This window comes from Bubalus bubalis, chromosome X, assembly GCF_019923935.1.
Source record: "Bubalus bubalis isolate 160015118507 breed Murrah chromosome X, NDDB_SH_1, whole genome shotgun sequence".
Taxonomy (NCBI): domain Eukaryota; kingdom Metazoa; phylum Chordata; class Mammalia; order Artiodactyla; family Bovidae; genus Bubalus; species Bubalus bubalis.
In genome coordinates, this window is record NC_059181.1 from 15915702 (window position 1) to 15942151 (window position 26450).

The following is a 26450-nucleotide window of genomic DNA, read 5'->3' on the forward strand; positions in this document are numbered from 1 at the left end:
AGGCAATTTGACAACATTGGGCTTCCCAGGTGGTGCTAATGGTAAAGAACCTGCCTGCCAGTGCAGGAGACCTAAAAGTCACGGGTTCGATCCCTGGGTCAGGAAGATCCCCTGGAGAAGGGCATGGCAATCCATTCCAGTATTCTTGCCTGGAGAATCCTATGGACACAGAAGCCTGGTGGGCTAGAATCCATAGGTCGCACAGAATCAGATATGACTGAAGGGACTTAGCATGCATGCAACTTTGAAATGGCCCAATAAAGCTACTTCTACAAATGTATCTCACAGATATATACTTGTCAAGATAGGCTATTTATATATTAGTCAAGATAGGCTAACCACTTAGTAACTTAATAGTATAAAAGTGTCTTTCAGGCACTATCTAATGCAGGTTGGCCATAACAATCAGGAGAGTGGACTGTCCTCCACACAGTCATGCAGGAACCTAGGATTCTCCAGTCTTGTGACTCCTCCCTCCTCTATATCTATTTAGCCAGGAGACACACACAATAAAAATGAGTAAGATTTACATAAACCTTATAAGATGACTGATGAGTTTAATTTGTTACTTCCGTCTAGACTTCGGTTTGGTTCAGTCGCTCAGTCATATCCGACTCTTTGCGACCCCATGAATCGCAGCACACTAGGCCTCCCTGTCCATCACCAACTCCCGGAGTTCTATCAAACTCACATTCATCGAGTCGGTGATGCCAACCAGCCATCTCATCCTCTGTCATCCCCTTCTTCTCCTGCCCCCAATCCCTCCCAGCATCAGAGTCTTTTCCAGTGAGTCAACTGTTCGCATGAGGTGGCCAAAGTACTGGAGTTTCAGCTTTAGCATCATTCCTTCCAAAGAACACCCAGGACTGATCTTTAGAATGGACTGGTTGGATCTCCTTGCAGTCCATGGGACTCTCAAGAGTCTTCTCTAACACCACAGTTCAAAAGCATCAGTTCTTCGGCACTCAGCCTTCTTCACAGTCCAACTCTCACATCCATACATGACTACTGGAAAAACCATAGCCTTGACTAGACGGACCTTTGTTGGCAAAGTAATGTCTCTGCTTTTGAATATGCTATCTAGGTTGGTCATAACTTTCCTTCCAAGGAGTAAGCGTCTTTTAATTTCATGGCTGCAGTCACCATCTGCAGTGATTTTGGAGCCCCCCAAAATAAATTCTGACACTGTTTCCACTGTTTCCCCATCTATTTCCCATGAAGTGATGGGACCGGATGCCATGATCTTAGTTTTCTAAATGTTGAGCTTTAAGCCAACTTTTTCACTCTTCTCTTTCACTTTCATCAAGAGGCTTTTGAGTTCCTCTTCACTTTCTGCCATAAGGGTGGTGTCATCTGCATGTCTGAGGTTATTGATATTTCTCCCAGCAATCTTGATTCCAGCTTGTGCTTCTTCCAGCCATTTCAGTGAGGAAATTTTGAAGATGCTATAGAGAATCTAGTGTAGAAATAAGGATGTCTTTCAGTGGGAGGGATTGTATCTATCAATTGAGTTTTCCTGTGAGCTTGAGATTGCCCCATGGAGGCAACCATGGAATGTTTCTACCTGGTCAAAGGCTGCTCTTGGCATAGGCTCTTGAATCAGACTGTCTAGTCTATAGATGGTTTAACAGCTGATCCAGGAAACAAATGGGGAGATCATGATCGAGAAATTAAACACCTCATGGCCTTCACGGGCTTCCCTGATGGCTCAGTGCCAAAGAATCTGCCTGACAATGCAGGAGACTCAGGAGATGCAGGTTCAATCACTGGGTCAGGAAGATCCCCTGGAGGAGGAAATGGCTATCCACTCCAGTATTCTTGCCTGGGAACTCCCATGGACAGAGGAGCCTGGCAGGCTACAGTCTGTGGGGTTGCAAAAGAGTGGGACATGACTGAGCAACTAAAAAACAACAACAGCAACAATGGTTTTCACGAACTTTTCATTTATTCAGAGCACATCAACTGAGTTGTGTTTATGTATCAGGTTCAATTAATATTATTTGGATAGCATTTTAATACCAATGGTCTAAGACAGGGGTTAGTGAACTGGCACCCACTGGCCAAACTCAGCTCACCATCTGTTTTTGTAAATCCAATCTTATTGGCACACAGCTATGCTTATTCATTTACGTATTGTCTATGGCTGCTTTTGAGCATCAGTGGGAGAGTTGAATAGTTGTGAGTCCTTATGCCTCACAGAGTCTCAAACTTTTACTATCTGGTCTTTCACAGGAAACAAAAATTGCTGACCTCTGGTCTAAGGTAAAATGAAAGGAAGTGACTAGTTGATGCCCAGTATGTAAAGCAGGTTAGTGTAGGCAATATGGCTTAACCTCATTATAATGGAAGCTAAATATTTAAAGCTGAATAGTTTCACAAGAGAGAAATACATATTCAAGTTTTCTTCAGTGCTGTTTTTTTCTTCACTTAATTTCTGGTATCAAAATTGAGAAAGGCTTTGTTTACATGTTTTGAAAACAGTATCATGGAATGAGGAATAGCTGATGGTTTAAGAAAATGTGGACAATAGTCTAATAAAAGAGTACCCTGATGCCTCACAATTGCTCAGTTATATGGCTTCCTTATAAAATGATCCCTCACCATTGTCCCTCAGGCTGTGTAAAACCTAAGTAAACAACTCAGTGAAATCAAGAGAATGACATTCTTGGTTGGTTAACACTGCAGCTGTCTTTGGTTTGTGATTTGAATGTTGATTTTAAAAAATAAGGGCAACCTGGTGGACAAGGCAATTGATCTTGGGTGTTTATGTAACAACCCTAGACAGAAACTATAACTGTCCAATTTCTGCATTATCCCTGCTGCTGTTGTCCACTTGGAGAGATGAAATGCTAGACCTGTTTATCAGAGCTTTCTGTGTAACTATGGGTTGCCCAAAAAGTTCATTCACGATTTTTGGCCAACCCAATAAAAATGAAGTTGAAACCTACTTTCAGATCCCCGAACTCCAGTGTAGGTAAAAATGCTGATAGGAAACAATCACCAAGTAGGGTGACCAAAAAATAATGTAGGCCGCTGGGCTCAGAGACCCTCAGCAAATGTCTCTAGTGTATGAGCTGTAGAGGTGGTCACATCTTTTATGTGTTCACAGTCACCAATGATGTGATCTCCCTGGAGAGTTGTGATTTCCCATGGGGTGAGGCTGTTTCTTATTTGTCTCTGAATCTGGAACACTGGTTATACTGCCCAATACTCCAGTGACTCTCAGCAAAATCTTTGAGAAATGCATGAATGCATGTATGCATACCTGCATATTTACCTTTGAAAGTAAGCTCCTGCCTTCACTCTTCCCTTTCTCTCTAAAGACCACCAACCATCTTTCTCTTGTGTTCCACAGGATCCTCAGTAATGATCTTGAAATGGCAGTGCTTCCCTATTGCTTCACCCCATGCCCAGTTTCCGACTTTGATTGATGGTCCCACAGGGTTGACAGGATATTTGAGCAAAATAATAACCATGATGAGCTGAAAACATCACCTAACGTTTTATACTCTCAAGAAAAGTCATTCGTCATCATCATCATTATCATATCATCACCATATCACTTTGTCTTGTATTTATCCTCAATCCTGGGTCACCCTATCATTATGTCTCACTTTAACTATAACCATAGACTCTGCTTTCTTCAATTCAAGACTTCTCTCCGATTCTGCCCACTGCACCTAAAAAGCAGCGGAGTAATCTTCAGCCACAGAATCTATGCCTTTGTTGAAAAACCAACTCCCAAGGCCCCCATTGCCTACTGAGGTTACTATCAAAGCTATTTGCAATACTCTTTCACTTAAAAGAAGGAATCTGTTCGGTTTGTAGCCTGTGCTGAGCATGCCCCACAGATTTAAGTTTGTCTTAGAGGAAAAGGTTTCAAACTTTTTGTCCAAAATCTATAGTGAGAAATACATTTTACATCTCAGCCCATCAAACACACAAGCCAAATGATGCTTATTGTTATCTGAGATACACCTCTACAATGTTCTCTTCTATTGCCTTCTATGAGCTACCTATTTTCATGATTCATTAATAAGTTATGACCCACACACAATCTTGGAAAGCAGATGGAATGGAGAAGAGATGATCACAAAGAACAAAAAAAATGTCAGCGTAGAAAACTTTCACTTGTTCGTTACTGTGGCCCTTAGGGCCTTGGTAAGATTTATGCTTTTGAGCTGTGGTGTTGGAGAAGACTCTTGAGAGTCCCTTGGACTGCAAGGAGATCCAACCAGTCCATTCTAAAGGAGATCAGCCCTGGGTGTTCTTTGGAAGGAATGATGCTAAAGCTGAAACTCCAGTACTTCGGCCACCTCATGCGAAGAGTTGACTCATTGGAAAAGACTCTGATGCTGGGAGGGATTGGGGGCAGGAGGAGAAGGGGACGACAGAGGATGAGACGGCTGGATGGCATCACTGACTTGATGGACGTGAGTTTGAGTGAGCTCCGGAAGTTGGTGATGGACAGGGAGGCCTGGCGTGCTGCAATTCATGGGGTCACAAAGAGTCGGACACGACTGAGCGACTGAACTGAACTGAACTGAAGATGGATGGGGCACTTTCCCTAGGGCCACAGAAAGAGGCAAGACCCTCGGCCTAAGCATCTAGTGCCTTCTCTACCTGGAGCCCAACAGTGGAGTGTCACCCAGGGGCTTCCCGTGCTGCTTCACTGCTCCCTCTCCTGTACCAAGCTGGGCATACAGCCTGAAGGAGGGCGCCATGTGGAGTATGAGGTTCTAAAGAGGTAGAAACCTCTGATGGAAGCTATAATGTCATGTCAAAAATAATCCACAGGGACTTCCCTGGTGGCCCAATGGTTAAGAATCTACCACCCCCAGTGCAGGGGACATGAGTTCGATCCCTGGTGTGGGAAGATGCCACATGCTGCAGGACAACTAAGCCTGCGCACCACAACTCCTGAAGCCCGAGCACCCTAGAGCCTGAGCTCCACAATAGGCCATATCCTCCAGGAGTTCTTAGTCGGTTGATAGAGAAAGCACAGATACAACAACTGTGTTAAAACACAGAGCAGGGGATATCATCCTATCCAAGTGACCTGTGGTGGCCCTGACAGATAGAAGTTGCCTTATCTACCTATTCCAGGAAAACCCAAAAATGACAGCAAGGTTTTGCTGCAGGTTTGTTTTGTTTTGTTTTGAAATTTTCTTCTTGGATGCTCTCCTCTATACCCCAGGACTTTTACCACGTCAAGTTCTCGAGTGTGTGCTGCTGTATGATTCTGTTCTGCTGCCAAGCAGGCAAGTCAGTACAATAGTCAGGGGTTATTTACGCCACATGTTTTGTGCCTTCATATTTACAAATGGCTTCCTTCATGTTCTCAGACAATATAGGTTTCTATCTGAGCTCTTGTCCCTACTGATTACATTTACATGTATGGATATATTTTTGTTGGAGTAGCAGCTATTACTACACAAGGCTTTGGCATCTTGAACAAAACTTTTGTCACTGCATTTTCTGAAATATTCTGGCACCTTTCAAACATTTCAAGACTACACTATTCTCTCTTTTGGGATCATGGCCCAAAAGTAAACTTGATAATTACCCAGAATGTCCCATCCTTGAAATATGAATAGGAGCTTCCATTTTTGCTTTTTTCTTTGTTTCCCTTTGGGCAAAACAAAGGCAAATAAGTATTAATTGAAATTAAATACTGTTTTTTTTAATCCATCATGCTTTCTAGATAATTTGAAATTGAGCCCTCAAGATGATTTAAAAATTCAATCAGTGGGTGTTTCTAACATTTTTATAAGTGGAAAGCTGTGGGAAAGTAGTTTAAGGAGGTCTTCATTCAAGATTGGAGAGGGCAAATTACAGCCCACAGGCCAAATTCAGCCCACTGCCTGTTTTTGTAAATAAAGTTTTATTAAAATGCAGCATACTCATTTGTCTCTGTATTGTCTAAGGCTACTTTAGTGCTTCAACAGCAGGGTGGAATAGTTTTGGCAGTGACCATGTGGCCCACAAAGCCAAAAATATTTGCAGTCTGGACCTTTACAGAAAAAACTTGCTGACCTCTGATTTAAGAGATTAACATTAATTAATTTGATATAGTAATTCACAGTTATTATCCATGTGTTGGTCAACAAGACCATCCCATTCATTTCAATTTCTTCACTATCTTAGTTTTATTTTTCAATAATTGAGTGTTTTTTTTTAGTTATCAGAACTTCATAACTCTCAGATGTTTTAGTGTTTATATTATATGTGATAAAATATTTTTTTCTTCAAAGTGAGTAATAAATTCCTTTGGTGAAACTAAACAAGAAAGAAATGTCAATATTTTAATGAGTTGCTTAAACAACTGAAGCCAGCATGCAGATTATAGGAATGTAAGTTATGCATCAGATGGGTGACTTTAATAATAAGTTAATCTCCAGTATGGGTTGATTTTTAGCTTTATTATTACTATCTGGTTTGATAACTGAGCATTTAGTATCTTTGTCTTTAAGGACTTCACTTATTTACAGATTTGCAGTTCTTTGTAATCTGATCTTCCTGTTCCTACCCTCCTTCCTTATCTCAGATGGCACTCAAATCCAAATCTTCTAGGGCTGCCTAGCATTACCTGACAAGGCTAGAACAAATATAAGTAGAAAAACATATCCTGCAACAGTTTTGAATTATCCACCGTTAAAAAGGCTTTGGCTGCAAATGACAGAAACCAAAAAAAAGTGAACATATTGCAAAGCAATTGATTATATTTCTTTACTAGGAGCCCACAGATAGGCTAATTCCAGGACTCATTAATTCAGTGGCCTTCCACCTTTTTTCTCTGCCGCAATCATGGGTCACTTCCTTCTTTGTCTGGCTTCCCTCCTTGTCACAAAATGACTGTGGTAGCATCCGGCATCACTGCTTCTGTGGCAGCATGAAGAGGCAGAGAAGAGCAGTGACTCTTCAGCAAGTATTTTTTAATAGCAAAAAAGGATTTTCACTGCTGTCTTCTAGCAGGCTCCCCTCCCTTCTCAATCCCTAGAATTGCAACACCTGCCAGTGCCCATGGAGAAGGCAATGGCACCCCACTCCAGCACTCTTGCCTGGAAAATCCCATGGACGGAGGAGCCTGGAAGGCTGCAGTCCATGGGGTCGCAAAGAGTCGGACACAACTGAGCGACTTCCCTTTCACTTTTCACTTTCATGCATTGGAGAAGGAAATGGCAACCCACTCCAGTGTTCTTACCTTGGAGAATCCCAGGGACGGGTGAGCCTGGTGCGCTGCTGTCTATGGGGTCGCACAGAGTCGAACACGACTGAAGTGACTTAGCAGCAGCCAGTGCCCAAATCAGTATGGCAAGCAGAAAGAACTAGCTTGACTTAAGATTCCTTTCCTGAGCCTTGGGTGAGAACTCATCTCAGGATGCATGACCACACAGAAGGTGAGCACATAACAAAACAGGGAAAGGAAAAATAGGATGGGGGGTGTAGTAGGATAAAAATGGGTTTAGATTAGAAACTATTGATGTCCATATAGCGATGTCATCTTCTGCCATTGCAAACAAGCAGTAGGGAGGAAACCATTCTTAGATTGATTTGCATTCGTGTCTAACAGTGCTTTGCTTTTGCTGCTCAAGAAATAATTAAGAAATTGAGTGGAAAGGATTAAAGATTCAATCATAGCACTGTTACTTGTATGGTATTTCTATAGCATAAGGGGCTTCCCTGGTGGCTCAGTGGTAAAGAATCAGCCTGCAATGCAGGAGACACAGATTTGATCCCTGGGTGGGGAAGATCCCCTGGAGAAGGAAATGGCAATCCACTCCAGTATTCTTGCCTGGAGAATCCCATGGACAGAGGAGCCTGGTGGGCTACAGCCCATGGGGTCACACAGAGTTGGACACGACTGAAGCAACTTAGCACACATACATATCATAAAGAACTGCTCAAATGGTTCAAAGAATAATCAAAAACAGGAATGGGAAAGGAAAGGATGAGGTTAATAGTCTTCATCCAATTGTACCATTGAGCCAATGACTGAATCTATGAGAGGTGTTTTCATGACAGCAACTGGAGGAAATTTGGAGGAGTTTCCAAGGATTAAAGTCTATGACTTAAAGATAATTGATCCCCCCCCCAAAAAAGATAATTGATTCCCTTCTTGCTTATTCATTATAAAATGATATCTATCAAGAGAAGGTAGGTAGCATTAGCCCCTTAGAGAGGTCAAAAATCACACCATGTGTCAATGCCCTTGTCTGAGTCTTTTCAACTTGACCTGCAAGCTTTGGCTTTAAAACAAATAATGCTGAAACTCTTCTAATTTGCAATTTAATATCCTTGAGTTACTAATCTAAGGTATTTCTTTGGGATGAATGCTTTCTGTCTTTTTTTTCTCCTACCTCCTTGCTTTCCTTTATGCTCCAGGAAAGAAATATAACTTAAGGAAATGACTTGCCAAAAGCCATTTTTCTTGTCCTGATATTTGGACACTTTTGTTTCTGCAAATACAATACCTCCATAGACTAAGTTAAAAATACTGTTTTCAACTCAATGTATGAACAATAAGAGCATACATTCAAGAGCCTGGAAAGGCAGACAAGCTCCTAGTTTGAGAGAAGGTAACAGCAGAGCTGTTCTTTTGGATCACGAGCTTATACCTTTATTTATTTTTTTCTTAACTCATAGTACTTGAAAGTGGAAAAAATGACAGCAAGGAAAAGGTCTTTGTAGGGTATAATTTGTTCACGACCAGTTATTACAGTAAGCAGTGATTACACAGAATGCCTGGTTAAGGAAAAAACCATAGTTGAGCTTTTAAGCCCGTGGCATCCAAGCCATGCAGACAGCTTTTCTACCTCACATTTTGTAGAATAATGGGACTGCTGGACAAATCGAATAGCTCAATGTTTTCTGAACTAGAACCTTACTTGTTTTGAGGTTCAAGAATCTACAAGGTCTTTTTTTTTTTCCTCTTGAGAAAAAATTTCAGAACTAGAGATTAAAGTGTCTGCCTGCAATGCAGGAGACCTGGGTTCGATCCCTGGGTCAGGAAGATCCCCTGGAGAAGGAAATGACAACCCGCTCCAGTATTATTGCCTGGAGAATCCCATGGACGGAGGAGCCTGGTGGGCTACAGTCCATGGGGTCGCAAAGAGTCGGACATGACTGAGCGACTTCACTCACTCATACTCAATTACCTTGCCAAATAATTTACACGAAAGGAGAAAGGTTTCTTAGTGTTTAGTTTAGCTGGAAGCGTGACCTCCAAGAGCTGTCTTTCTTTACAACAGTGAGACTCACAGAATGTTCTTAGTTTCTGACCACGGCTTTGATAATTTCACCGCCACTTCAACATGTAAACTGTGGGGATTACTACATTTCTCAAGTACTTTGGGGAGCCTTGGCCCTAAGGAGAGGCATCAGCATTGCTTAAGAATACCGTAAATATTTCCTTCCCCAAGAAACACAGACACTTTGGAAATTAGATTTTGAAAACTCTAATCCACAAGGTGATAGCAGGATGAAGAAATAGTGTTGGATAGATTGGAATTTAAACCAAGAAGAATGACTCATTGACCCGGTTTCTACCTGCTTTCTATTTCAATCAAGGTTAATGGAAAAAACTGCCAAGGATAAGGTGATACATAAAAGGAAACTTTAACCTATATAGATTTGATTAAATAACCAAGAGTCCATAGCCTAAAATATTTCTTGAAAATAGCATGAATATCTCTATATACAGTGAGGTTCAAAGTTGACTGAAAGGCAGAGCCAGTTTGGACTCCAACACATTGTTTCCCGCTTTTTCCATGTAGATTGTTTTCTTCCAGAATTCTTGTTTTTCACTCTCTAGAGCCCTAGTTCCCACTGAAAAAAACTATCAGTGTCCCCCCACCCCGAATTTGAGATTTTCTCATCTTTTTTCACCAGTAAAACACTTGCTTGATAAAAGTTTGGATTACTAGGAATAAAACACTAAGAGGCTTAGGACAAGAACGGATTTCCTAGACTCAGCAGGCACCATGTGATTTATCGGGAGAAATCCCCACCAAAATTCAAAGGCTCCTGAGAAGGGTAACTTTATCCTTTAAGACTGAATCTGAGGGGCTTCCTTGGTGGCTCAGTAGTAAAGAATCTCCCTGCCAGTGCCGGAGACACATGTTCGATCCCTGATCCGGGAAGATCCCATATGCCACACAGCAGCTAAGCCCAGGCGCCACAACTCCTGGGTCTGTGCTCTGGAGCCTGGCAATTGCAACTGCTGAGGACTGTGCACCCTACATCATCCCTTAACAGAGGTTACTTGTTTTAGAAGAGAGGAGAGAGCCCTCCTTTGGCTCCTGTCCTAAATATCTGGGGTCAATCCCAGTTTAACTCTTAGGCCAGAGTATCTCACTGGCTCCCATGGTTCCCCTATCCTCGGATTGTTGCCACATTTCCGGCCAAGAAGCAGAGGTGGCCACTTTCCTGGTAACTACTACTCTTTCCTGTCCAGGCTGCTCTCCTTTCCTTTTCTTGGGATGTACTTTGAATATGAAGCAGGCAACTCAAAGGGGCAGGGGCTCTTTCGAACTCATTCCACTGCGCATGTGTGTGGCAGTAACTGGCTCCATTGTCCAGCTCGAATTTTCCTGGAATATGACTTTGGTGTTTTGGTTGCCCAGCTCTCGTCAGTCCCTATATTGTTTTCCAATGCTGATTTATTTAGCCAAATTAACTTACATCGGTGAGATTAATTATCCAAAAACACTAGACTTGGAGTGTGGGCCCAACGAATGGCCTTCAGGTGCCAGGGGCCATAAATAATATTATTACTTCTTTGACAGAGCTCCAAACTGGAAATAAAATATCTGGTATAATCTTTCACTTGCCTTATTTTGGGGAGATCTGTGGCTTGAGAGCCATTGAAAGGGGATGCAGATGAGAATAAAGGATGAATTTTAGTTTTAGTGAAGGATTAAACATAGTTTTAGTAAATGCTTTTATAAGACATCCACAGATTGTAACTGTGGATTGTAACTCACCTAATGTACTTTCACACATCTGATTTAAAACTACATTTTGGCTTATCAGAATAGGCATCAGAACATGAAAAGTAAACAGATTCTGTACTAATCAGTGTTCTTGGATGCACATGACAGGTACCAAGTCTAGATAACTTAAAAAGAAAAACGATTTAGAGAACCTAAGAAATAGGAGGTATCTAAAGATCGTCTAACTAGCCACGTATGAAAACATCACCAGTGCCATAAAAACAGATCTGGTCAAGCCTCTCAACTGTCCACTCCCTTTCCAGAAAACATGCTACACAGAATGGCAGATAAAATGGATTCTTTATATTGGCCTAGACACATGTTTTCTTTCAGATCAGAGGGATGTGATTAGGAAGATTATTTCAATAGTTTCAGCTAGGTCAGAAACTGGCTTGTGAGTCACCTTCTTGCCATAAAGTTCAGCTTTATTTGTGTGTTTCAGAAGTACTTAAGTGAGCACTACAAGCCTCCACTTTCTCACATGCTTGACAAATGAGTCTTCAGCCGTTGCTTGAATTCACCTAGTGCCTGGGGGAAAGAGCATTAAAAAAAAATGCTTAATTTGGGAGTCATTTTAGATTGGCAGAAAAGTTACCAAAATAATACAGAGTCACCTTATGCCCTTCACCCAGTTCCGCCTAATGATAGCATGTTTTATAACCTTTGTACCCTTATCACAACCAAGAAACCAACATTGGTTTGTTATTCTCAACTGAACTACAGACTTTGGGTTTCACCAGTGAAAGTGTTAGTCGCTCAGTCATGTCAGACTCTTTGCAACCCCATGGAATTCTCCAGGAGAGAATACTGGAGTGGGTTGCCATTCCCTTCTCCAGGGAATCTTCCCAACCCAGGGATCGAACTTAGGTCTCCTGCGTTGCAGGCAGATGCTTTATTGTCTGAGCCTCCAGGGAAGCCACACTAGATTTCACCAGTTTCCCCACTAATAATATCCTTTTTCTGTTCCATGATCCCATTTAGGATACTACATGCATTTAGCTGAGCATTATGTTTTCTTTTTTTAAAAACTAACAAATGTTTCTTATGTCATACAGTTTCTGGGATTACCTTACCCTGGTTGTTTTGGTTCAGGTTCTGGTTTATGAGGTTTGCATCTAGTTGACCTGGGACTGCAGTCATCTGAGTGCAGTCATCCTCCGTGACTGGCCTGGAGGATCAGGGTCCAGGCTTGCTCGCCCGGCTGCTGGCTGGAGACCCCTCTTCCTCACCACAGAGCCCTTTGCAAAGGGCTCCTCATGCCACAGTTCCCCCCGCAGAGTGAGGGCCACAAGACAGAGAGCGTATGAGAGTGAAGCCACAGGGAGCAGTGCTTTTTTGTGAGGCTACACATTTCACTGCTGAGCAGTTCCATTTGCTGACAAAAGTGTCTTCCTACAATTTCCTCCCCAATCCTAGTTCTGGCCAATGAAGGGCTGGCCAGTAGGTTTCTTCACCCTCACCATGTTTAGCCCTCTTAAAAAAAGAAGAAGAAATGGTCTCCCTGAGTCTTACCTGAATGCTAAAGATGCTCCATTCACACAACTGTTCCCCACCAGATGACACGATCTGATGTCCCCCTCCCTGCCCACAACCCCATCAGAGGAGAAAAAAAAAAAAACTTCATGGAAAGAAATAGAAGGTTTTTGACTCACGGAGTTTGCTGTATCCCCCTACCTGTAATCAGGACCTTGGTATAAAGATAGCTATAGGCAGACTCACGTTTCTTTATAAATTGATAGAACTTGTTATTGTGTCCAAAATTCATCATTATATATAAAGGCTCATCGATTCATAAACATTTTTATATTATTCTTTTAAAAACACATACTGAGATTAAAGTTGAGTATTGTGACCGGTCAGAAAATGGCAATGTTTTCTAGTTCAGATGTCACATGGTTTGAGCCCATAGCTGTTCTCTAGGTAGAGTTATGCACAGACCAGTGGTGGTCAACCAGAGCGGTTTTGTCCCTGAGGGACACTTGGCCATGTCCAGAGGCATTATCATTTGTCACAACAGAGAATGGGTGGGTGTTCTGGCATCTGGTGAACTAAAGCCAAAGATGCTGCTAAATACCCCACCATGCAGAGGACAGCCCCTCAGGACAGAGAGTTATCCAGCCCCACGTGTCATTCATGCCAAGGCTGAGAAAGTGTGGCATAAATTATTTGCAGTTTCTAAAAGGCCACTTCCCATTCTGCCACCCAAGTGTGTCTTTTTTATGTCATTTTTTCCTTACTCTGTAACTGTGCTCCCCTCACTGCCTATGAATTCCTTTGGTTTGCGTTCTCTAAGAGTCTGTTTTTCTGGTGCAAGTAAATAGCAAGGCAGCTGTGGTTGGGGAAAGTGGGAGAGGTGCTGCCAAAAAGCATTCCTTCAACTTTTCTCTGCAGGAATTCTTTTTGAAGATTTGAAACAAGCTAGAACCTCTCTTGTAGGCTAGGATGGAGTTGCAAACTCTAAGGCTTGCCAGGTGTGCCATGGCTCAGGGGCATAGGCATCTCTGCTGGCCTGGGGTGAGTGTGAGGACTGTGGGACTGGTGCTGCCAGCTCTCGCACCTTCCTCAAGAGGTCGGGAACCCAGACACCTATGTGAACTTCCCAAGATTTCGCCTTAGAGCTTAAGTTTTTGCAGATCTCCGTGTGGCTTAGAGATGATCATACTGAGTAAGTAAGCCAGACAGAAAAAGACATATGATATCACTTATATGTGCAGTCTTTAAAAAATGGTACAAATGAACTTATCTACAAAACAGAAATAGATACAAGGACATAGAAAACAAACTTATGATTACAAAGGGGAAAGGAAGGGAGAGAGAAACTAGAAGTTTGGGATTAACATATACACACTACTAATATATACAATAAATTATGAACAAGATCCTACTGTATAGGACATGGAGCTATATTCAGTATTTTGTAATAACCTATAAGGGAAAAGAATCTGAAAAAGAACACACACATACACACATACATATGTATAACTGAATCACTTTGCTGTACACTTGAAACTAACACAACATTGTAAATCAATTATACTTCAATTAAATCAATCAATCAATCACTGTGCAGGCTAAACACAACTGGAGTAGTGGGGTGGGGAAGTGGGTATGGTCATGTCAAACCCACTGGACTAGTTCTGTGGCAGCATCAGAAGAGGGTTTTGTCCCCAGAGTTGCACTTAGTTCTGTTTGACTTCATTTCATGTCTCAGGCAATTTGCACAGGCAGTTTCTTCTCCTTTCCAATAATGTGATCTTTATGGAACTCTGGAGTGAAGGAATTTAAAGGGACTTAAATGTTGATGCCCCGTCCCATATCCAGGTGCATCTCTGAATTTGGCCGTCTACATCCATTCTCTGCTATTGCTTCACTAAGGAATGGGCCTTACCATGTTCTTGCCCATCACTCAGACTTCTTGTAGGGCAGAGTCTAAATGACCCTCACAGATGAACAGCCCCTGTTTTACAAATACCTTCAGAACCATCTCTCATGATGCAGAGGCCTAGTGACCTTAAACAAAGGATTTTCAGCTTCTCATCACAAGTATCTGAGTTCTCCTAGCCACCCCTCTCAAGACAGAGTCAGGCTTTTTAGAAAGAGCTGTATTAGGAGTTTGGATTACAGTTCTACCACCTACCAGTCCTGCGATTTGAGGACAGTTTCCTTTAGTTCTCTGATGTTAATTTTCTCAACTGCAAGATGGATAGATCAAAAGGCTACATGAGTGGATTGTATGCTGATATGTATTAGATAATATCATACATGCAAAAATAATTGATGCCCATCCTGGTGAACATTTAGAACTCAAATATTGTTAGTTTCTCTTTCTTCTGTAACTCTGTATTACTTTGGACATGTTGCTCCCTGTATCTGGTCTTTAATGTCACCTCCCTCAAATAGACACCATATTTTCTTCACTACAGCACAGTGAGAAATCAAGAGGACCAATTTGGTGTGGGCTAGTCCTGGGTGCAAGTTTTTAAATGTATCCCTTACCAATTTCTGCCCTGGACAAGTTACTTAACCTCTCCTAACATCATCTATAAAATCACAAAATATAATACTGTGAGCTTTGTAGAGCTGCTATGAGAATGTAATGAGACCATGGATGCTCAGCTTCTAGTACATACTCCAAAATCACCCAGCTCTTCATTGTCCCTGTATGCCTGTGTCACAAGGAAGTCATGGTTGCTGGATGAGATCATGGGCATTCAGATATTTAGAAAAGTTAGAGGTACAAGAACTTTCTGGTAGTGCAAGACTTTCATGCTGGGTTTGCATCCCCATTCAATTCATGTAATTTTTACATTGGTGCCATTCCATAAAAATGACAAAGTCTTTTGTTATTTTTATTGAGGAATAACATATATATAGTGATGTAAATAAATATGAATGTCCACACGTACAACTCAATGGGTTTTTAATATATATAGCTCATGGATCATATTACCAACAACCAGATCAAGCTAAGGAACAATCCAAGCACACCAGGAGGCTCCTTCATACCCCTTTGCAGTCAGTCACCATTCCCCAAAAGTAACCCTTACTCTTCCATCTATCACCAAAAACGAGTCTTTCCTTGGACAATATTTTTTACCCTTAGTATCTCTAGAATCAGCTTAATATGGAAAATAGTCTTTAATAACCTCTACATATGCAGTTGACACCACCCTTATGGCAGAAAGTGAAGAGGAAATAAAAAGCCTCTTGATGAAGGTGAAAGAGGAGAGTGAAAAAGTTGGCTTAAAACTCAACAGTCAGAAAATGAAGTGGGAAATATATGGGGAAACAGTGGAAACAGTGTCAGACTTAATTTTTTGGGCTCCAAAATCACTGCAGATGGTGACTGCAGCCATGAAATTAAAAGACACTTACTCCTTGGAAGGAAAGTTATGACCAACCTAGATAGTATATTCAAAAGCAGAGACATTACTTTGCCAACAAAGGTCCGTCTAGCCAAGGCTATGGTTTTTCCACTGGTCATGTATGGATGTGAGAGATGGACTGTGAAGAAGGCTGAGTGCTGAAGAATTGATGCTTTTAAACTGTGGGTTGGAGAAGACTCTTGAGAGTCCCTTGGACTGCAAGGAGATCCAACCAGTCCATTCTGAAGATAAGCCCTGGGATTTCTTTGGAAGGAACAATGCTAAAGCTGAAACGCCAGTACTTTGGCCACCTCATGTGAAGGGTTGACTCATTGGAAAAGACTCTGATGCTGGGAGGGATTGGGGGCAGGAGGAGAAGGGGACGACAGAGGATGAGATGGCTGGATGGCATCACTGACTCGATGGACATGAGTTTGGGTGAACTCCGGGAGTTGGTATGGACAGGGAGGCCTGGCGTGCTGTGATTCATGGGGTCGCAAAGAGTCGGACACGACTGAGTGACTGAACTGAACTGAACTGAACTCTCTGAATCTGATCTTATCTGATTAAAATTAGGAATTGTATACTTCAGTGGTCTGGGCTCTTCCTGGAACCAACCCAAAACCTCCATCTGACTTCTGGTCATAGACAGTGCTGACAAGTCCTCATGGCATGCCCTGCCCTGTCCTCCTTACCTGGAGGGAGACAAAAGCCTAGGAGATATGGTTCTACCCTCAGAGAGCTTCTCATCTAGCTAGAGAAACCACCACTACCTGACAGCAAGTGAGACCATGAAAAGCCTCTCCTAGAGGGACAAGCTCATGTTTTGTTGTTCTCAACTCTCCAGAGACCCAGTTTGGTACTGGCCTCTCCCAAGATGGCTGGATTAACCACACTCCATACCGGTGATTCCTTTCCTCTGGTCACTTGGCTGTGGAAGGCTTGCTGTCTTACCACCTGCTATTGTTTCATGTATGTCTGTGGGCTCTCCCATCTAGGATGTGGTCTCCTGCAGGCACATGGAGGGCAATCCTCTAGTGCTTTTTCCAAGATGCCTTTGATCAGGATGTGTGACCCCAGTTTTCTCTCCAGGTCACTGTAGTCCATAAGATAGTGCCCACTCTGGGACCAGTTAGTAAGCATATTGTTGTTGTTGTTGTTTAGTTGCTAAGTCGTGTCTGATTCTTTGTGGTGTCAAATATGGTGTCTGTTTGAGGGAGGTGACTCTTTGTGACTCCATGGACTGCAGCATGCCAGGCTTCTCTGTCCTCCAGTATCTCCCAGAGTTTGCTCAAATTCATGTCCATTGAATCAGTGATACTATCTAACCATCTCATCCTCTGCCACCCCCTTCTCCTTTTGCTTTCAATCTTTCCCAGCATTGGGCTCTTTTCCAATGAGTCAGCTCTTCGCATCAGGTGACCAAAGTATTGAAGTTTCAGCTTTAGCAACAATCCTTCCAATGAATATTCAGAGTTGATTTTCTTTAGGGTTGAATAGTTTGAGCTCCTTGCTGTCCAAGTCACTCTCAAGAGTCTTCTCCAGCACCATAATTCAAAAGCATCAATTCTTTGGTGCTCAGCCTTCTTTATGATCCAGCCTTCACATCTGTACATGACTACTGGAAAAACCATACCTTTGACTATGCGGACCTTTGTTGGCAAGGTGATGTGTTTGCTTCTTAATGCACTGTCTAGGTTTGTCACAGCTTCTTTTAATTTCATGGCTGCACTCACCATCCTCAGTGATTTTGGAACCCAAGAATAAAATATTCACTGCTTCTACTTTTTTTCCTTCTATTTGCCATAAAGTGATGGGACTAGATGTCATGATCTTAGTTTGTTTGTTTTTTTTTTTCTTTCTAACTTTGGGTTGCAAGCCAGCTTTTTCACTCTTCTCTTTCACCCTCATCAAGAGGCTCTTTAGTTCCTCTTCACTTTCTGCCATTAGAGTGGTATCGTCTGCACATCCAAAGATGTGATATTTCTCCCAGCAATCTTGATTCCAGCTTGTGACTCATCCAGCCTGGCATTTCACATGATGTACTCTGTATATAAGTTAAATAAGCAGGGTGACAATATACAGCCTTGACATACTCCTTTCCCAATTTGGAACCAGTCAGTTGTTCCATGTCTGGTTCTAAGCATATGCTGATCACTATTTGCACTGTGAAAACATTGCTGTGCAGCATGGATAGTCAGGAAGCTTGCTGCTAAGTCGCTTCAGTCGTGTCTGACTCTGTGCGAGCCCATAGACGGCAGCCCACCAGGCTCCCCCGTCCCTGGGATTCTCCAGGCAAGAACACTGGAGTGGGTTGCCATTTCCTTCTCCAATGCATGAAAGTGAAAAGTGAAAGTGAAGTCGCTCAGTCATGTCTGACTCTTCACGATCCCATGGACTGCAGCCCACCAGGCTCCTCCGTCCATGGAATTTTTCAGGCAAGAGTACATTGCCTTCTCCACAGGAAGCTTAAATTACTTTAAAAGATAGAATGGCCCTTATCACACTTTCTGGCATCGGAGGAATGATGGGTTGAACATAAACTGTTCTGTATGGTTGTAAGTACATGGTATAGCAGTCTCTTGAGCAGATTCTCTATGCTCTATGGGAACAAAAGACATTCTTCAAAAACTAAAGAGTCAATCAGAAAACTACTGATGGATCGCAAGGAAGGAGTGAGCAGTTTTATTGCACAGCTCTGTTTGTTTTTCCTGAGGATTTTAAATGAGAAAATGGCTAAAGCCATGCCTCCTCACATGTTATTGCACATCATCCATCATTTTGTCTAGTTGCCTATTAATAACGTTCACCTCTGTCTAATTAGGGACATTTTTAAAGAATGTGCCTGCAGTGCAGGAGACCCGGGTTCAATTCCTGGGTTGGGAAGAGCCCCTGGAGAAGGGATTGGCTACCCACTCCAGTATTCTTGCCTGGAGAATTCAGTGAACAGAGGAGCCTGGTGGGGTTCGCCAAGACTTGAACACAACTGAGTGACACACTTTCACTACCTGCCTCAACAGTGTGAATTTTAGCAAGTATTAATGAATAAAATATGTAATTGAGGCAAGAAAGAATACCTTCAGTATGATTCCCTCTCTGGAGGCTCCTCGGGTACTAGCAATAGTCTACATCTGAACTTGGCTGCTGGTTATGTGAGAATTGACTTCTTCATTATTACTTACACTGTATATTTATATTTATACACATCTACACATGTCCTACATCCTCTAATTACAAAAAGTTTTAAAAAGTTGTTCTATCTTAAAATGTCTCCTATCCTACATGTATTCTGGTTCTTTGACAACTTGCTTGAAATTTAGGATATGTCCACTGGTTATGAAAAATAAATCCCTTAGGATTTAATATATGGTTTAATTTTTCTTCTGGCTCAACTATTAAAACGAAGAGATGATAGAATTTTTAAAAGAATATTCTCATAATATAGTCAAATATATTGGTGATATGAACTAGTGATGAACAAAGTATTGTTGTTGTTCAGTCGCTAAGTCATGTCTGACCCTTTGTGACCCCATGGACTACAGCACACCAGACTCCTCTGTCCTTCACTATCTCCCAGAGTTTGCTCAAATTCATCTCCATTGTGTCGGTGATGCTATCCAACCATCTCATCCTCTGCTGTCCTTTCTCTTTTTGCCTTCAATCTTTCCCAGCATCAGGATCTTTTCCAATGAGTTGGCTCTTTGCTTCAGGTGGCCACAGCATTGCAAAGTAAAAGACCTGTCAGTTCTATTTGAAGAACAGATTAGAATCGTGTGCAGTTAGTATGTTTAATGTCTATATGATATAACATGTCTATATGATAATGTCTGTGATGTCTATATGATGTAACATATAGAGATTAATGTTTATATGATGTAACAGATCATGGTAGGCCCGGTGGTGAGATCATCTTTTAGATACTGAAGATAAGAACATACACATGATGAAAGAGATTGATGGCTCTTTGCCACATCACAACTGATTTACCTACATATTTCATAACTGCAAAAGTGAAGACTGTCATGAACTGTGTCCATTTTATGGGTATATTCCTTTGCTTTCTGAAGGGAAAGAGGGCTTGCATGTGCCTGTTGATTATATTGTGATGTCTTCTGACTCCAAAAATTCAGAGAGGGGGTGTGGGGAACATCTGCAGCCCCATGAGGATCCCAGGAATGTTCATTTCTGTTGACGAATGCCTAGTCTGTCTTGTCCTGAAAACAGTCTTGCCTTTAAGTTGTATTGGACTCAATCTCTTGCTTTACTACACTATTAAGGATATCTTGTGAAAAATAACAATTCTTAATCCCCTTTTAAACCCAAGGTTCCTTGCAGCATGGGCTGCATTTCTACTGATGGGTAGCAGTGCAGAGTCCTGATTTGCACTTCCTACACATGAAGTTGACAGCTGCATTATTGCAAAACACATTCTCACTATGATGACTGCCAATATTTTATAATGACATACTAGGAGTTCATTTGCAGCTGCCTACTGATATAGAAGGTATCTATATTCTTTAGTGAGTTCACCAGTGAAGTCCATATGTTGCAAGTGCATATATATAAGACGCTAAAAGGATAAATGCCTTACTTATTCTAGTAAAAATTAGAAACAACCCAAATGTCCATCAGTGGGGGTGATGGGGGATGGTTAATTAAGTTATGGTATAGCCATACTATGGAATACTATGAAACCCCCCCCACCCCGAAAGAGAGCAGATCTGAATTTATGGAATGTGTCAGGCTCCCCATTAAGCACTTTATATGCAACATTTTATTTCGTCTTCACAACAACTCCATGAAATTCCCATTTTATAGATGAGGACCCTGAGACTTATCCAAAGTCACAAGATTAGTAAATGGTGTAACAATGATTAGATTTGAGTTCTATGGACCCCAAATTCACTTCCTTATTCAGTTACACTCTATTAGCTCATAGATGTCAAAGCTGTGTGTACTGTTGACTCCCCTCTCATGGAGATTTAATTCGAGATGACATTAGTTTGCATAAATATGAAGAAACTCATGTAATAGTAAAAGCAAACATATCTAAGTGTCAAAACTAAATGGCTTCTGAAGGAAATAAGTTTCTTGTACTTTCCATGGTTGAAATCGAATTAAAGAGCACACACCAAGATTCTGGCTATATGTTCAACCCAAGTTAAGAATTTTCACGTATTTTCAAGGCCAATACTCTGTTTAAAATGCCAAATTAAAAAAATAATAATAAAATGCCAAATTATGAGTAAAGTGAGAGGTCACACTTCTGCTCAAATGTATTTATTGAAAATGTTAACTGTTATTTATCTGCTTGTTTTTACAACTTTTCATTTTTTTAATATTTACAGATGGACAAAAGAGAAAGAAATCTTTGAGAAAGAAACTGGATTCACTCGGGAAGGAGAAAAACAAAGACAGAGGTAAAAGACAGAATGAACTAAAGCAAATGTGTCTTCCATGGAGCATACTGGTTGAATTTGCTGGGGTTTCTGAATTGCATTGATTTACGTGGTTCAACTCTATTATGTAAACTGGATGTCTACAGTGGAATGCCATTAAAGGCTGTTTGGGTGTACTCTTTTGTGTTCGAGTGGCCCTGTACTGAACTGATGAGTTCAATTGGTTTGAGCAAAGTATGATTCATGCCAAGTTCATGGTTCCAATTATGAAGCTGGCCAATCAGCAGTGTATAAGGAAAACCTGGGTTGAGTAGCCATGGATAGCATCTCTAACGCTAACCAGCTGTCTGGCAAATCTAGATAGTTAGGCAGGGCTAGTTGAATGACAAAGAGTTTGGATTCGCCTACCATTTCTACTGGAAAGAAATAGTCTCATCCTCATGGTTAGTGAAGATGAGCTGTTGTCAGCATTTTAATGTTAGATCACAGCATGCTCATTTTTTTTGCCCTGTGGGTTTTGGGGATGGTTGACTCTCTTCATACTGTCCCCTTCTGTGGATATTTAGGAAACCAATAGTTTAGCCACTCTGTCAGAGGTATTTGGCGGAGAAGGCAATGGCACCCCACTCCAGTACTCTTGCCTGAAAAATCCCATGGACGGAGGAGCCTGGTGGGCTGCAGTCCATGGGGTCTCGAAGAGTCGGACACGACTGAGCGACTTCACTTTCACTTTCCACTTTCATGCATTGGAGAAGGAAATGGCAACCCACTCCAGTGTTCTTGCCTGGAGAACCCCAGGGATGGCGGAGCCTGGTCAGCTGCCATCTATGGGGTCGCACACAGTCAGACATGACTGAAGCAACTTAGCAGCAGCAGCAGCAGAGGTATTTGTGTTCCTTTTTAACTAATATTCATTGAGCCCACATAATGGGCACCTGGGCCCCATTAGCCCAGTATATCTTTTTGTGGCTTGTTTCTATGTCTTCATATGAAATGACTGCTGAGTGGTGTGGTCATATGAATGTATTTCCATTTTATGTGTCATAGTGAATGAATGTTGAGTAAGGGAGGCCATATGTCTTGCCTTGGAGTTCTTTTATATAATGATCACATTTCTGCTTAAAAGTAATGAAAGGCAATGAAATCAAAGGTATAAAAATAAATGCATTGTGATAAGTATTAGACAAGACCTAGATACACCACTGATCCCAGACTCTACACCCATATCTTGAATTGTGCCTAAAGGGCCATGACATCTGGTTCTTGGACTAAAAAGAGATAAAGAATCCTAATAGAAAAAAATGGTATTGATGAACCTATTTGCAGGGAAGGAATGGAAATGCAAATATAGAGAACAGACTTATGGACACAGTGAGGGAAGGAAAGAGTGGGACGAATGGAGAAAGTAGCATAGACATATATAGACTACCATGTATGAAACTGATAGCTGGCGAGAAGTTGCAGACACTCTGTGATGATCTAGAGAGGTGGGGCGGTGGGAGGGGAGGGAGACTCAAGAGGGAGGTGATATATATGATATATATGTATGATATATGTATAATGACGGTTGATTTCCATTGTCACATGGCAGAACCCATCACAATATTGTAAAGCAACTTTACTCCAATTAAAAAATAAATTTTAAAATAAAATTTAAAAAAGAATTCTAGAGAATAGAAAACTAGTGTTTTACTTCCCTTAGAGCATGATATCTCAATCTTGGGACTGTTGACATTTTCTACGAAACAATTCTTTGCTGTGGGGGCTGTCCTGCACATTGTCTGAGATGTTTAATATAAGCGTTCCTGGTCTCTACCACTCGATGCCAGTACCACTGCCCCCAACCAGAATATCTCCAGACATTTCAAATGTTTACCTCCAGCTGGAGGAAAGGACATTTAAATATCAAGGATCCCTGCCCCTGACTACATTGTATTTGTAGAATAATTTGTGAAGCCTTTAAATATCCCAGTGCCCCTGAAAATCTGACCCCATTGGTCTCTATAGGTACTGGGCATGAGTCATTTTATAACTACCAATGTGCACCTTCTAAGATGAGAACTCTGGTCCATACTAACCAGTTTACTCATCAGGGCACAGTCTACTGTAGCAGAATCTAATGCTAGCATAATGAATGCAAACAATATTTGCTCTTCTTCAGCTACCCATCATTGTCTGAAAAATTGTGTTCTGTTCAATTAATTCATAAATTCATGGCCTTATATTTTAAATGAATATTAGTAGCCAGGGTAGCTTTTTTAAACTAGAGTTTTTACTCATCCTATTCCTGCCATGGGCCATCTTTATCTCGTTAGATTAGAGTAATCCTCGGTGTTATAGATTTATTAAAGGGATCATCCAGACTGATATTAGTAATGTGTTATCTTTAAAGTTGTTTATTCTAGGATGATGATATTGGTACTGGGATCTGAACACTCAAAATGTAGATTTGAGGTGATTCTTCAGAAGTGCCCATTCGTGTTAAATGAAACAGAATGAGCATTTCTTTTTTTTTGCAGATGTTTTAATTCCCTCAGCAGAGGGAGATGTATGTGTGCCTCTCCATATAAGAAAACAGCAGGAAGTAAGGGTTGGGCAGGAAGGGCCAGGGGAAGTAATCAACCAGTATGCACTGGGCTAGTATACATTTTTCAGACCAAATCGTATTTAGATATTATATAGGCTCAATGAAAATTTGGCAGTGTTCTATGAGGTTGCACGGTGTGCTGGCTGGGAAAAGGAAGGCGGATTCTGGTGATTCCAAGGAAAGGATACATCATGCATCCAACTAAGGAAAGAAATATCAAGATATATGGCATAAGAGGTGGTTGTGTTTGTTTGTTTGTAGCTTTGATAGTTAAAAAGATGATATCCTAGGCTTAAGTCAAGCTTAATGACATGGCTTTTTCCTGACTAGAAAGTCCTGTGTATGGCCACACGTCCATCGCATGGATGTCCTGGGAACCAGGGTGTGATGGAGCAGTGCACAGGGCTCTCACAGTTGTGGCCAGTTCACGTTGTTTTCTTCCATTCCAATATTACCATTTGGGTTCATAACAGCTGCACATGTGAAAAATGACAATCATTTGAATTCAAGAGTAAAAGAAGGAAAACAGGAAACTCTAAATGACCTTTTGGGTTAAGTCATCTAAAAATAGATAGGAGCAGCTTTTTAGAATCAAATTGCTCTCCCAATAGAGTGATTCATTAAATGTTTGATTTGCTGCTATATTAATTGATTCAATCAGACTGAATCATGTCCTGTGTTTTACTAAATTGCCTTAACATAATATGCAGCAGATCCTGTGACACTTCTGTGTCCCTCCTGCCACTTTAAGCAGTGCCCATATATGATTTCCATCTGGAAACCAGGATTGATGCTGGTTCAGAAAACATATATTTTCATACAGAATACTTCCAAGTCCTTCATTTCTCTTAGTTAAATTACTTGGCATCCCAAAAGTATTTTTTCAACTTTCAGAACTTCAGAAAATTTCTTTCTTCTGTCAAAAAGAATCACTTTGGGAGAAAAAAAAAAAAAGGTTTAAAAATAGCTGCTTTGTTCCAGTTAATATTGTTCCTAATCAGAGCACAAGGGGAATAGGTTTTACCACAGCCTAAGTCTGGGAGCTAGGTCCCCACTCTACAGGATATTTTCAGATGATGCCATATGTTTATCGACGTAAACTCTGGTGATAGTTCAGGTCTAGCACCTTTCTTTATGCTGAAATGACATCATGCCATGTTTTATTGTCCCTCCCTGTCTAGACGTGTTACTACATGTGAACTGTGAAGTAGCCCCTATAGAAGAATAGTTGATACAACTTCATTCTGTGTCATATTAAGTAACAGTTGAAACATCAAGTATTTGTTACTAGTCTTTAAATTAAGGAGGGATGGCTTAATGGTATCTTTGAAAGGACTGTCACACCGCAGTGTAAAACATGATCTGGGTTGGAGGTGTGAGACAACAGTGGAGGGAGGAAGCCTGAATCCAGATGCCAGATCGCTTTTTTTTAATCTATTTTTTTTTTAAAATTTTAATTTGTTTTAATTGGCGGATAATTGCTTTACAGTATTGTGATGGTTTTTGCCATACATCAACATGAAACGGCCATAGGCATACATGTGTCCCCTCCATCATGAACCCCAGCCCTCTCCTCCCTACCCCATCCCTCCAGATTGTCCCAGAGCACTGGCTTTGGGTGCCCTGCATCATACATCAAACTCCCACTGGCTATCTATTTTACATATGGTAATATATATGTTTCAGTGCTATTCTCTCAAATCATCCTGCCTGCTCCTTCTCCCTCTGAGTTCAAACGTCTCTTCTTTACATCTGTGTCTCTTTTGCTGCCCTGCACTTAGTTCTGGTGAAGGTAAGGTCCAGGATTGGGACCGAGGGAGCTGGTGAAAAAGGCGGCATGCAGGAAAAGAGAAGAGGAGGAGGAAGTCGAGGAGATGTGAGGACAGAGAATCAGATGGGTCATTTAGGTAGACATCCATGTCTCCTGGGATGGTGGCCAAGAGTTCTGACTGCCGGGACAGAAGATAGCAATGAGCAGGGGTGCCAAGGAAGCTTGCAGCCCCAGGTTTCAGCCATGCAGTGGGACGGAAGGATCTGGAAATTGCTGCAGGGAGCTGAGAGATCAGCACACCACCTCCAGGGGCTCAGGACCACGGGGAGGCAACGGAGACAGTCTGCAGTGAGGATGGCAGGGGATGCCATCTCCTCAGGAAGCACAAATAGATCAGAACGTGATACACACTGTCTCTGGCCCCAGAACACTGACTCTTGGTTAATGTCTTTATGGTTTGAAAAACCCATTATCAATTTTATTAACATCTATCAGCACAGAGTCCACAGGGTTCCTTTTCCCTCCAACAGAAGAGGTTCGAGCCCACAGATAAGCCTGTGCCCAGCACTTTATTTACACAAAAAGGAAGGATTTGCTCAACCCAGTTGGGCTGAATCCTCACTTTTACAATAACCACATTTCGAGAAGCAATTATATGCAAGGAACCCTGCCGAGAACTTTCCAGTGACTAGACGCTATGATACAAGTTCAGGGCATAGAGAGATCTATCTCCTCTCTCAAGCTTGTGAGAGTTCTCCGGAGAAAGCAATGAGAAATTAAAGAGATTAGATCAAAACACTACCACTGAAAGAATAAATAAACTCAGCCAGGGAA

General features: G+C 41.6%; 1 protein-coding gene across 7 annotated transcripts in view; it reads left to right on the forward strand.

The window, feature by feature from the left end:
• ARHGAP6 (Rho GTPase activating protein 6) overlaps positions 1–26450 on the forward strand; it is a 790573-nt gene that overhangs the window by 460756 nt on the left and 303367 nt on the right. For all 7 annotated transcript variants that reach the window (XM_045164531.1, XM_025277133.3, XM_044937362.2 and 4 more), the window contains exon 3: positions 21208–21279. In XM_045164531.1, the coding sequence (XP_045020466.1) occupies positions 21208–21279 (72 nt within the window). The remainder of the gene's footprint in view (positions 1–21207; positions 21280–26450) is intronic.